The sequence below is a fragment of the Oryctolagus cuniculus genome, chromosome 12 (genome assembly GCF_051225735.1).
Source record: "Oryctolagus cuniculus isolate XC-2025 breed Fujian yellow rabbit chromosome 12, ASM5122573v1, whole genome shotgun sequence".
Classification (NCBI taxonomy): Eukaryota; Metazoa; Chordata; class Mammalia; order Lagomorpha; family Leporidae; genus Oryctolagus; species Oryctolagus cuniculus.
In genome coordinates this window covers 64,317,749-64,330,360 of record NC_142878.1, presented here as the reverse complement: position 1 = coordinate 64,330,360, position 12,612 = coordinate 64,317,749, and the positions used below count along the sequence as shown (strand labels likewise).

General features: G+C 43.0%; 1 protein-coding gene across 6 annotated transcripts in view; it reads left to right on the top strand.

Moving 5' to 3' along the window:
- The window catches only part of INO80 (INO80 complex ATPase subunit), a 148,185-nt gene that overhangs the window by 72,514 nt on the left and 63,059 nt on the right, over positions 1 to 12,612 (top strand). For 5 of the 6 annotated variants that reach the window (XR_016218039.1, XM_017348137.4, XM_002717971.6 and 2 more), the window contains exons 20-24: positions 269 to 436; positions 652 to 785; positions 2,195 to 2,262; positions 2,935 to 3,028; positions 4,156 to 4,327. Coding sequence is in view for 5 of the 6 variants with exons in the window: in XM_017348137.4 (XP_017203626.2) it covers positions 269 to 436; positions 652 to 785; positions 2,195 to 2,262; positions 2,935 to 3,028; positions 4,156 to 4,327 (636 nt within the window). In the remaining variant the exon portion in view is untranslated. Of the gene's footprint in view, positions 1 to 268; positions 437 to 651; positions 786 to 2,194; positions 2,263 to 2,934; positions 3,029 to 4,155; positions 4,328 to 7,060; positions 8,697 to 12,612 lie in introns of those variants that run through there. The other variant, XM_089310076.1, reaches the window with a different exon arrangement.

Here is a 12,612-nt window from a genome sequence, read left to right as displayed (position 1 = left end):
GTTTGGAAATACATTTTTTGCAAGGTATTGTGAATGGTTGTAGTTGGTACTAGTGGAATAGAAGTGATTACTGAGGGAGAGCACATGTGACATGAGGGCCAAGGAAAGAACCTTGCTCATATTTCTGGATGCTTATTCACATCACAGGTTTATAGATACCGTATTCATATAAGTATTGTTTTCTTGGTCATAATCTGATTTGCATGTATGTTCATCTTCCAGGTGATACTAAATATTTCCAAATATAATTGTTCTTACTGATTTTTAGATTGAGATTCTAATGTACTGCCAACTGACCAGCCGACAAAAGCTGTTATATCAGGCACTAAAGAACAAAATTTCCATTGAAGATTTATTGCAGTCTTCTATGGGCTCTACCCAGCAAGCACAAAATACCACCAGCAGCCTCATGAATCTAGTCATGCAATTTAGGAAGGTAAGAGCCTGGATCAGCTGCCTTGAAGTTGCCCTTATTGACCCACTTCAAGAAAAAGATTCTAGGCTTGATGCCAGAGAAAGGCCATTAAAAGAGATGAAAATGGGAGCGTGAGTGTTCACATTAGAAAACTTTTGGGATATGGGATACCCTATTCCATCCTAGAGTAATTTGTGCATATGGCTATATTACCTTCCCATTTCCCTTTCTTTTAGGTGTGTAATCACCCAGAATTATTTGAACGGCAAGAAACTTGGTCTCCATTTCATATTTCCCTTAAGCCATACCAGATATCAAAGTTTATCTACCGTCATGGACAAATCAGGGTCTTCAACCATTCGCGAGACAGGTGAGTCGATATTAATACCTTTTTGCCCCTTTTGAGTTCTATAATTTGGGGTTTTATGTCTGAATGAATAAATTGAGTGTATGTGGTGTCCCAGCAATGAGGTGTTTTAGCAAAGGATGGACAAGTAGTTATTGGGAGATCTTGTGTAGGAATTTGAGTACTATTAAGTCTTCTATTACATGACCTTAAAGGCTATAGCAGTTTTCAGCTGCCTTGCTAAAACAGGAGTGTGCACTTGTATACCAATGTGTATGTGCATCAGTAGTGAATAGCAAATGTACTCAAGTGCCCCAGTACTGAAGGTTTGTAGTATCTTTTTTTTGGTTTATTGGATGAAAGAGAAAGATAGAGATCTTCCATCTATGGTTCACTCCCCAAATGACTGCAACTGCTAGGGCTGAACCAGGCATAAGCAAGGAGCAAGATTTTTCTGTGTCCCCTACATGGGTATAGAGGACTAAGGACGTGGGCCATCTTCCCCTACTTTCCCAGGCACAATAGTAAGGAGCAGGATCGGAAATGGAACAGCTATGACTCCAACTGGCACCTGTATGGAATGACAGCACTGTAGACAGCGGCTTAACCTGCTGTGCCACAACATTGGCTCCATGTGGTGGCTTATTTTATACCTGGAGTTGTACTTGTTGAAGAACTAATTGCATTTTAAGTTAATCAGTTACTGTTTCCAGAATCAATGATAGATTTGGTAAAATTTGGAGTAGTTGTTAGGCTAATGCATTAGAAGACAGTTTGCATTTGGAAAATTAGGTGTACACTTTTAACCCTGACATTTGAAAAGATGGGTTTAGAAAGCTGCTACTTTAGAGAAATAAACTATTACAAAGATACTCATCAAAATGGCCTCCTGAAACTGAAATTGGGTTTAATTTTATGAGTTCTTTGTGATAGATCCAGGTTGATACTTAACTAGACGAACAAGGGCATATAGCAAAGCTGTAGTACTTTGTGCTTAATAGAATTTTTTTTTACAGATTTATTTATTTATTTGAAAGGCAGAGTTACAGAGAGGCACAGGCAGAGAGAGAGAGGGGTCTTACATTCGCTGTTCACTCCCCAGATGGCTACAATGGCTGGAGCTGTGCTAATTCAAAGCCAAGTGCCAGGAGCTTCCTCCAGGTCTCCCATACAGGTGCAGGGGCCCAAGGACTTGGGTCATCTTCCACTACTTGCCCAGACCCCAGCAGAGAGCTTGATTGGAAGTGGAGCAGCCAGGCCTCAAACTGGCGCCCATATGGGATGCCAGCACTGCCCCTACGCCACAGTGCCAGCCCCAAGTATTTCTAATAATATGGCAAGAAACTTAAATCTAAAAGACTCTACTTGTTCTAGAACTTTCCCGTCTTCTCGGATTTATATTTGAGTTTAGGTTTATTTTATTCACTTTGCAGGTGGTTGAAGGTTCTTCTTTCTCCATTTGCACCAGATTATATCCAGCAGTCTCTCTTCCACAGAAAAGGTAGGTTTTAATGTTCTGTGTTAAGGTAGCTGTGTGAAAGGATTTATCAAGATGTTCTTTTTCTGAGAGCTTTAGCTGGAAGTGTTTTTGTCTAAATGATAGGCCTAAAAAGCCTTGATAAAATTCAATTAAATAAATTAGTCCTCTTGCCTAGTGTCTTTGGTTTATGGCTCTAACAAGAAGCAGTAGATAATGAATACACAAACCTTCCGCCTTTTATATCTGACTTAAATATTTCTTGCCCTGGATACTTGACAAAAAGTCAGTTTTGGACTTTTAGTAATAAGACGTCCTAATCCTTCTTAGTCTGAAGAAAAGAAGGTACTCAGCTTCGAGCACTGTCTGAAATATTAAGGCCAAGGTTCAGAATCTTTCATCTCTGTCCAGTCCTTTTCCTTTTCCAGGCATGTCAAAGCGAAGGCAGTTAGCCCAGCATCCAAAAACCCCAAAGATAACTAATGAGCCAGCTCTATTCTATAGCATATGTGCCGTATCTCATTGGCCTCCATTTCTATCTGTAATTTTAGTAGAAATCTGTGACACAGTGGCTACATCAGAACCTTTCAAACATATTTTGGTTCTTAAGTCAGAATTTAGCAACTGGAGCAGACTTTAATTGACTACTATTTCTTGGTTTGCTATTAGGGCTAACATTGGTTTTTAATATTTCAGGTATTAATGAAGAAAGCTGTTTTTCTTTCCTTCGCTTTATTGATGTTTCTCCAGCAGAAATGGCAAACCTCATGCTGCAGGGACTTTTGGCCAGGTGAGAAGTTTGGTCATTATTTGATAGCCAGCAGTTGGGAATAAACAGGCAACAGCAGTTGAATTTTGTCAGATGAAGTATTTCATGTTACATTATCTTAGAGAGTCTGTTGTTCTTTTTCTACTAGTATAACATTCGCTATTTATGTGGGAACTGTAATTTTGTTTTGATCATTTAATTACATGATACTTCATGATATACTACAAATAAAAAATGTTCAGGTATTTGACCTATATGCTACCAAACAGTCTTCAAATACTCTAATTTCAGGTTAGTTTATTATGTCTTACTGATTTCTACAAAGCAAATGGTAGCTGGTGATTCATTTAGTTAGTAGTGCTGACAGCATATCCTGCTTCAAATGTTCTGGAAAATTTAGTTCTGTGATCTTTTTCTTTGGCATAATGACTTTCACTGACTTGATAACTTTATGTAATGAATCATGATTTCATTAGGAATGATTCTGTCTCTAGCATGAAGTTGTCTTCATGGTATGAGTTTCTGTGATATATTCTTTAATAGTGAGAGGAGATTTATGGAGGATTTTAGCTTTCGTATGCCAAGCTAAGTCATGCCAAAGAATCTATAGAGCTGGCTGGCACCATGGCTCAATAGGCTAATCCTCCACCTGTGGCGCCGGCACACCGGCTTCTAGTCCTGGTCGGGGCGCCAGATTCTGTCCCGGTTGCCCCTCTTCCAGGCCAGCTCTCTGCTGTGGCCCGGGAGTGCAGTGGAGGATGGCCCAAGTGCTTGGGCCCTGCACCCGCATGGGAGACCAGGAGAAGCACCTGGCTCCTGGCTTCGGATCAGTGCAGCACGCCGGCCACAGCAGCCATTGGGAAGTGAACCAATGAAAAAGGAAGACCTTTCTCTCTGTCTCTGTCTCTCACTGTCCACTCTGCCTGTCAAAAAAAAAAAAAGAAGAAGAAGAAGAAGCAGCATCTATAGAGCTGAAACATGAAATAGCTTAATTTGAAAGAAAGAAAGAACTAAATTTCTAAATGCTTAAGATTTACAAATTACATGTGCTAGTGAGAGACAACCTCTTGGCTGGTTCCTCACTGCTGTGAACACCCTCATACCTCCATGGAGCACTGAATGAACGTATCTGCTGTGGTTTGTTTCAGATGGTTAGCTATTTTCCTGTCTCTGAAAGCCTCCTACAGGCTCCATCAGCAGCGCTCCTGGGGAGAGCCAGATCGGGAGAGCCACGAGAGATATCTGAGTAACAAGGATTTCCTTCTTGGGGTTAACTTTCCACTCTCCTTTCCCAACCTTTGCAGTTGCCCTTTGTTAAAGGTAAGCAGTTATTTGAGCATAAATCACCTACTTAGTACTTAACTCCTTGTTCATTATATCAGTACAAATCATAATAATAAATAATTGCCCGACAGCCAAAAAATTGAGTTATAATATAATATGCACTTCAGTAAATGTATTTGTATATGTAACTTCACTATAAATGGCACAGATCTTAGATATATGGTTGTGTGGATTTACATATATGTATACAGTTGTGTAATAACCACCTAGATCAAGATAGAGAATACTTCTAGCCCTCAGACATCTTCCTTGTGTTCCTGCCCATTTAATACGTGTAGTTTATAACAAGCAAAGCAACAGATAAAGGTAATTATGGTTCTGTATGTACCATCATAGATTATTTTTGCTCATTTTTAAGCTTTATATCAACAGAATTATCTAGTATATACTCTTTTATGTTTGGGTACTTTAATTTAGTACTGTGCTTACAAGATTCATATGTGTTGCATATAGCATTTTTTTAAAGAATTATTTATGTATTTGAAAATCAAAGTTACAGAGAGAGAAATTTTCTATCTGCTGGTTCATACCCCAAAGAGCTTGAAGCCAGGAGTCAGGAGTTTCTTGTGCATCCTCCCACAGGGGCCCAAGCACTTGGGCCTTTCTCTGCTGCTTTCCAAGACACATTAGCAGGGAGCTGGATTGGAAGTGGAGTAGTTGGGTCTCAAAGAGGCACCCATATGGGATACCGGCATCCCAGGGGGCTGCTTTACCTATCATGCCACAGCTCTGGCCCCGAGCATCTGTTTTTTGTTGCTATGAAGTGTTTCATTCAATAGTGGCAGGGTGATTTCCTATTGGTGAATAGACCAAGGTTATTAACCTATTCTACTTTTGGTGCTTGGTTCCCTGCCACTTGTGTAATAGAGCATATGGACTTCCTGGCCTCTGTCTTGAACTGGACTCACCCCTGGCTATTGCAGCCATTTGGGGAATGAACCGAGAAATGATGGACTTTTCTCTGTATCTCTGTCACACTCTATTCTGCTTTTCAAACTGCGATGTTTTAAATATAAGGCTTTGGATTCTTTTTTTTTTTTTTTTTTAAGATTTATTTATGTATTCGAAAGTCAGAGTAACAGAGGAGAGGCAGAGAGAGAGAGAGGGGTCTTCCATCCAATGGTTCACTCCCCAGTTGGCCGCAACAGCCGGAGCTGTGTCGCTGTGAATCCAGGAGCCAAGAGTTTCTTCCAGGTCTCCCATGCGGGTGCAGGGGCCTATGGACGTGGGCCATCTTCCACTGCTTTCCCAGTCCATAGCAGAGAGCTGGATCAGAAGTGAAGCAGCCGGGTCTCGAACTGGCACCCATATGGGATGCCGGCACTTCAGACCAGGGTGATAACCCACTGCGCCACAGCGCCACCCCTCTTTTTCATTTTTTAAAGCAATGTATTTGTTTTTCTTCATTTTTATAAATTTTTATGTACATTTATTTGTTTTTAAGATTTATTTAGTTAATTGAAAATCAAAGTTAGAGGGGCTGACACTGTGGTGTACCTGGTAATGCCACTGCCTGCAGTGCTGACGTCCTATATAGGCACGATGTGTGCCGTACCATGTGTGACACACATTTGAAAGGCAGAGTTACAGAATGAGAGGCAAAAGCAGAGAGATCTTCCTTCTGCTAGTTTAATCCCCAAATGGCCACAATAGCTGGACCTGGGCCAGTCTGAAGCCAGGAGGAGCTTCTGTTGGGTCTCCCACACAGGTTCAGGGGCTCAAGCCCTTGGACCGTCTTCTGCTGCTTTCCTAAGCCATAACAGAGATCTGGATCAGAAGTGCAGCAGCTAGGGCCGGCGCTGCGGCTCACTAGGCTAATCCTCCGCCTTGCGGCGCCGGCACACCGGGTTCTAGTCCCGGTCGGGGCACCGGATTCTGTCCCGGTTGCCCCTCTTCCAGGCCAGCCCTCTGCTGTGGCCAGGGAGTGCAGTGGAGGATGGCCCAGGTGCTTGGGCCCTGCACCCCATGGGAGACCAGGAAAAGCACCTGGCTCCTGGCTCCTGCCATCGGATCAGTGCAGTGCGCTGGCTGTGGCGTCCATTGGAGGGTGAACCAACGGCAAAGGAAGACCTTTCTCTCTGTCTCTCTCTCTCACTGTCCACTCTGCCTGTCAAAAAAAAAAAAAAAAAAAAAAGAAGTGCAGCAGCCAGGACTCGTTCCTGGGGCCCATATGGGACACTGGCATTGCAGGCGGCAGCTTTACCTGCTACGCCATCACACCAGCCCCTAGGTAGATCATCTGTCTGCTAGTTCAATGCCCAAGGCTGGGCCAGCCCCAAAGCAGGAATCAAGAACTTATTTTGGGTCTCTTAAATGGGTGGCAGGGGCCCAAGCACTTGGGCCATCTTCCACTGCTTTCCCTGGTACATTAACATTGGAGCAGCGGACTAGACCTACTACCCATATGGATGCTGGAGATGCAGGCAGTGCCTTTACCCACTCCAACATAATACCTTCCCTTGAACTCATTATTTTAAAAAACAGCTCATGACTCTAAAATAATGGCCATTTGTTTTCCTTCTGTGGTAGATAACAGGTCAAGTAGATTACAGTGATGTGGTAAAATATAAGTATATTAAAAATTTAAGGTAGGGGCTGGTGCTGTGGCCTAGTGGGTAAAGCTACCACCTGTAGTGCTGGCATCCCATATGGGCACCAGTTTGAGTCCCAGCTGTTCCACTTCCAATCCAGCTCTCTTCTATGGCCTAGGACAGCAGTAGAAGATGGCCCGAGTCCTTGGGCTCCAGTACCCATGTGGGAAACCTGGAAGAAGCTCCTGGCTCCTGGCTTCAGATCAGCATGGCTCCAGCTATTGCGGCCATCTGGGGAGTGAACCAGTGGATGGAAGACCTCTCTCTCTCTCTCTCTCTCTCTCTCTGCCTCTCTGCCTCTCTGCCTCTCCTTCTCTGTCTGTATAACTCAGACTTTCAAATAAATTTTTAAAAAAATGTAAGCCATTTTCTATTTTCAGTTAGCTAGTATAGTATACACTGGAGCGTACACACATCTCAAAAGTATACACTACTTAATGACAATGCAGAACACCATCTGACACCTGTGATAATTCATTACTATTCCTCTCCAGTGCCCTATCCCACAAATGTTACTGTAGACAAATATTTTGGTCGTTCTGTTTTTTTTTTTTTTATTACAAATTAAGTTTCTATGAATACCTGTACATTAATTGTAGTGAAAATTTTTAAGCATTTTGTTGGGTACTTATCCAGTGGTCAAATCTCTGGGTCATTTGGTATGAGTCAGTTTGTCAAAAGATTTTCTAAAGTAATTGCACCAGTTTTCGCTCTCACTGTCAATGAGTTCTCAGTGGTCTCCATCCTTGCCAGATGTAATGCTGTCTGTCTTTTGGTCTTAGCCTTTCTGTGTAGTGATAATTGAGTGCAGCTTTACATTGTTTTTCCCTCTGGTATCTGTCAGCCACTTACATAACCTCTTTTATGAAATGCTTTTCCAAGATGCTTGCTTATTTTTTTTATTGTGCTATCTATATTTTCCTTAGGATTTAAAGATCTTTATGTATTACGTATGTATTCTACCTTCTAGCTTACTTTATCATTCTCAGACTAATTAGCAGTTTTTACTTCCTTTTAAAGAAATCTTTGCTTATATCAAGTTCATAGGGATTATTCTCTATTCTCCATATTTTTTTGATTCTCATATTCAAACCTACAAGGATTTGGTTTTTTGTGTATGGTGAAGGTTGTGTTTTTTGTTATGTTTTCCACATCTAGATATCATAGATGTTTGTCCTAGCTCCATTTATTGAAAAGACCATCCTACTGTACCACAGCTGCATTGTTGTCAAATAAGTGGCTGTGTATGCTTGGTCCTGTTTCTGAACTCTGTTCTATTAGTCCATTTGTCTGTCTTTGAACTAGCTCCACTCTGTCTTAATTACTATAGCTTCATAATAAGTCTTTGTACTGTTGGCACAGATACTCCAGCTTTGTTTTTCTTTGGTGTTGCCTGGGCTGTTCTTAGCCCTTTGTATTTTCCTGTTAATTTTGGAATCAGCTTATAAATCTTATGTTATTTCTTTTGCACAGTCTAAATATATAAGGCAAGTGGTCTGCCAGTGTTGTATTATATACTCCACTTATGAAAACATTCATAATCCATTTCCCCATAACTTGTGTATTTTTTATTTGGGGTCATATCCATATGTTAATGTTATTTCTATTGCAAAAGTTGTGTATGCTTACTGGAGAAACCACTTCTGGACTATAAAAGAAGGTTTTAGTTAAATAGGGAATGGAGATAAAGGGGAAAGTCCCCCCCCCCCCTTTTTGTAACTACCCTGTCTCAATAAAATTGTTTGACCTCAAAAGCCAAAGTATTGAGTAATTGAGGGCACTGGTTTATATATCATACGTACTTGTTGGTTCAATGAATATCTAGTGGTAGAGGCCGGTGCCTCTCTGGTTAGGAGATAAGAGAGAGTGAATATTTAAATTTAACAATTAAAATGAACAGGAGTGGCTGACGCCGTTGCATAGTGCGTTAAGCTGCTGCCTGCAGTGTCGGCATCCCATTTGGGGACTGGTTCAAGTCCTGGCTGCTCCACTTCCAGCCCAGCTCTCCACTATGGCCTGGGAAAGCAATAAAACATGGCCCAAGTCCTTGGGTCACTGCAACAGCATGGAAAACTTGTGTGGGAGCTCCTGGCTCCTGGCTTTGAATCAGCAATACTCTGGCTTTTGTGGCCATCTGGGGAGTGAACCAGCAGATAGAAGACCTCTCTCTCACTGCCTCTGCCTTTCTAATGAAAAAGAAGAAGCCTACATAGGTCAGGATCCTGACTTTGGATTGGCTCAGATCTGGCCATTGTGGACATTTGGGGAGTGAACCAGTGGATAGAAGACTTCTCTCTCTTCCTCTGCCTCTCTGTAACTCTGCCTTTCGAATAAATCAATAAATCTTTAAAAAACAAAAAAAAGGGAGGGTGCTGTGGTGCAGCAGGTTATAAAGCCCTGGTCACATGGGCATCCTGCTTCTCCTGGTCTCCCATGGGGTGCAGGGCCCAAGCACTTGGGCCATCCTCCACTGCACTTCCTGGCCACAGCAGAGAGCTGGCCTGGAAGAGGGGCAACCGGGACAGAATCCGGCACCCCAACCGGGACTAGAACCCGGTGTGCCAGCACCGCAGGTGGAGGATTAGCCTAGTGAGCCGGGGCGCCGGCTCTGCAAGTATAGTCTTATTCATTATTTTAAAGATAATGTTTTGGGCTGGCGCCACGGATTTTGCTGTGGCCCAGGAGTGCAGTGGAGAATGGCCCAAGTGCTTGGACCCCTGCACCCATATGGGAGACCCAGAGGAGGTTCTTGGCTCCTGGCTTAGGATCAGCCATTGCAGCCATCTAGGGAGTGAATAAGCAAATGGAAGACTTTCACTCGCTTTCTCCCTCGTTTTGTCTGTAACTACCTCACAAATACATAAATAAAATCTTTAAAAATACAGATGAAAACGATGACCATTCTATAAATAAAAAGGTGAAGAAAGTAAAAGGATTCAAGAGAAACTGACAGACATGGAAGATAGGCCAAGAAAATCCAAGACATGAATAATAGGAGTTGCTAAAAAAGGAAAACAAAGCAATGAAAGAGAATAAAAAACATAACTAAAGAAAGCCTTCCTAAAATTTAAAAAATAAAAGAAATTTAAAACTATTAAAGAAGCATATTGATGATAGAATAAAGGGTTGAGTTCCTGCCACCAACATGAGAGACTTGAATTGAATTCTTGGCTCCAGGCCTCGGCTTCAGCTGGGGCCATTTTGGGCATTTGGGGAGTGAACCAGCAGCTGGAAGATCATTAGGCTGCTGCCGCGGCTCACTAGGCTAATCCTCCGCCTTGCGGCGCCGGCACACCAGGTTCTAGTCCCGGTTGGGGCGCCGGATTCTGTCCCGGTTGCCCCTCTTCCAGGCCAGCTCTCTGCTGTGGCCAGGGAGTGCAGTGGAGGATGGCCCAAGTGCTTGGGCCCTGCACCCGCAGGGGAGACCAGGAGAAGCACCTGGCTCCTGGCTTCGGATCAGTGCAGTGCGCCGGCCGCAGCGGCCATTGGGGGGTGAACCAACGGCAAAGGAAGACCTTTCTCTCTGTCTCTCTCTCTCTCTCTCACTGTCTACTCTGCCTGTCAAAAAACAAACCAAAAAAAAAGAATTTAGAACTTTGAAGCAATTTACCTAAGTTGTCTGGTTAAGAATATCTCATTGGGATAGCCTTAGAAACTCATGACTGGAGCATTGGGAGACCACTGATGCCATAAACAGGAGTGTCAATTTGTAAAGTCAACAACAGGAGTCACTGTGCACTTACTCCTCATGTAGGATCTCTGTCCTTAATGTGCTGTACATTGAGATTTAATGCTATAACGAGTACTCAAACAGTATTTTTCACTTGGTGTTTCTATGTGGGTGCAAACTGTTGAAATCTTTACTTAATGTATACTAAACTGATCTTCTGTATATATAGATATTGAAAATGAATCGTGATGTGAATGGAAGGGGAGAGAGAGCAGGAAAGGGGAGGGTTGCAGGTGGGAGGAAGTCATCGGAGGGGCGGGGGGAGCCGATGTAGTCCATAAGCTGTACTTTGGAAATCTATATTCATTAAATAAAAGTTAAAAAAAAAAAAAAAAAAGAATATCTCATTGGGGTAGGCATTGTGGCACAATGGGTTAAGCCATTGCTTGTGACGTCCACCTCCCATATCTGAGTGCCAGTTTGAGTCCTGGATACTTCTGGTTCTGATCCAACTTCTTGCTAATGTCCCGGGGAAGCAGCAGATATGTGGGACATGCTAATGGAGTTCCTGGCTCTTGCTTTTGTCTTAGCCCCACCTTGGCTGTTGTGGCCTTTTGCAGAGTCAACTAGGGAATGGAATGTCTCTGTCTCCATTTTCCTTCTCTCTCTTTCACCCAGTCTTTCAAATAAATGAATAAATAAATCTGCTTTTTAGAAATAAAAAAGTATTACTCCATGAAGGGCATAGATAATTGGTGCAGCTGTTAGGTCACCAGTTGGGACACCTGCGTTCCATATCACAAAGCCTGGGTTCAAGTCTCTGTTCTATTCCTGATTCCAGTGTCCTGCTGTTGTGCACCTTGGGAGGCGGTGGGTTGTGCCTCAAGTAGTTGAGTTCCTGCCACCCATGTTGAAGACCTGGATTGAGTTGCTCGCTGCCAGGCATTTGGTGGTTGAGCCAGCAGTTGAGAACTCTGTTTATTTCTATTTCTTCTCTCAACCAGTCAAATTATCATCATCACATGAAGGGCTGGCAATTTGGCCTAGTGGTTAAGATGCTCGTGTCCCATATCAGGTACTTGAGATCAATGCCTACCTGCATCTCCTGATTTCAGCTTTTTGTTTGCAGACTCTGGGAGGCAGCAGTCATGGCTCAGTAGTTGGGTTTCTGCCATCCATTTGGTAGACCTATATTGAGTTTTCAGCACCCTGCTTCAGCACTGCTCAGACCTGGCTATTGTGGGTATTTGGGGAGTGAACTAATAGATGGGAATTCTCACTCTTTCCCTTTGAAAATAATTTAAAAGAATAATATCTCCTGAAATTGTAGTCAAGATATAGGTACGTGGGGCCAGCGCTGTGGCTCACTTGGTTAATCCTCCGCCTGCGGCCCTGGCATCCTATATGGGCACTGGGTTCTAGTCCCGGTCGCTCCTCTTCCAGTCCAGCTCTCTGCTGTGGCCCAGGAGGGCAGTGGAGGATGGCCCAAGTGCTTGGGCCCCTGTACCCGCATGGGAGACCAGGAGGAAGCACCTGGCTCCTGGCTTCGGATTGGCGTAGTTCCAGCTGTTGTGGCCATTTGAGGAGTGAACCAGCAGATGGAAGATCTGTCTTTTCTTCTCTCTTTCTCTTTAACTCTGCCTTTCAATAAATAAAATAAATCCTTAAAAAAAAAAAAAAAAGAAACAAAAGTAACCAGAAGTGTGTTTTCTGTGCTACAGTGTAGCAAGGAGTGTGCAGCTGTGGGGCCTGTCATCCTGGCCTATTTACTTTCACTTGAGATATTTGCATGGTGCCAAAAGACTCTTTTTCAAAGCCTAACTTTCCTCCTGTATGCTCATTATGGTTTTGGCAGCAAGATGCACACAGCTGCCAGTGCTTGCCGAGTAATGAGACATTCAAGAGCATGAGAAAAGGACAACAGAATAGCAAAAGCTGTGACCACATTGAAACCAAGTCACATCCCCCAAAGTGCAAGATTGTGTTTCCTTTTTTTTTAA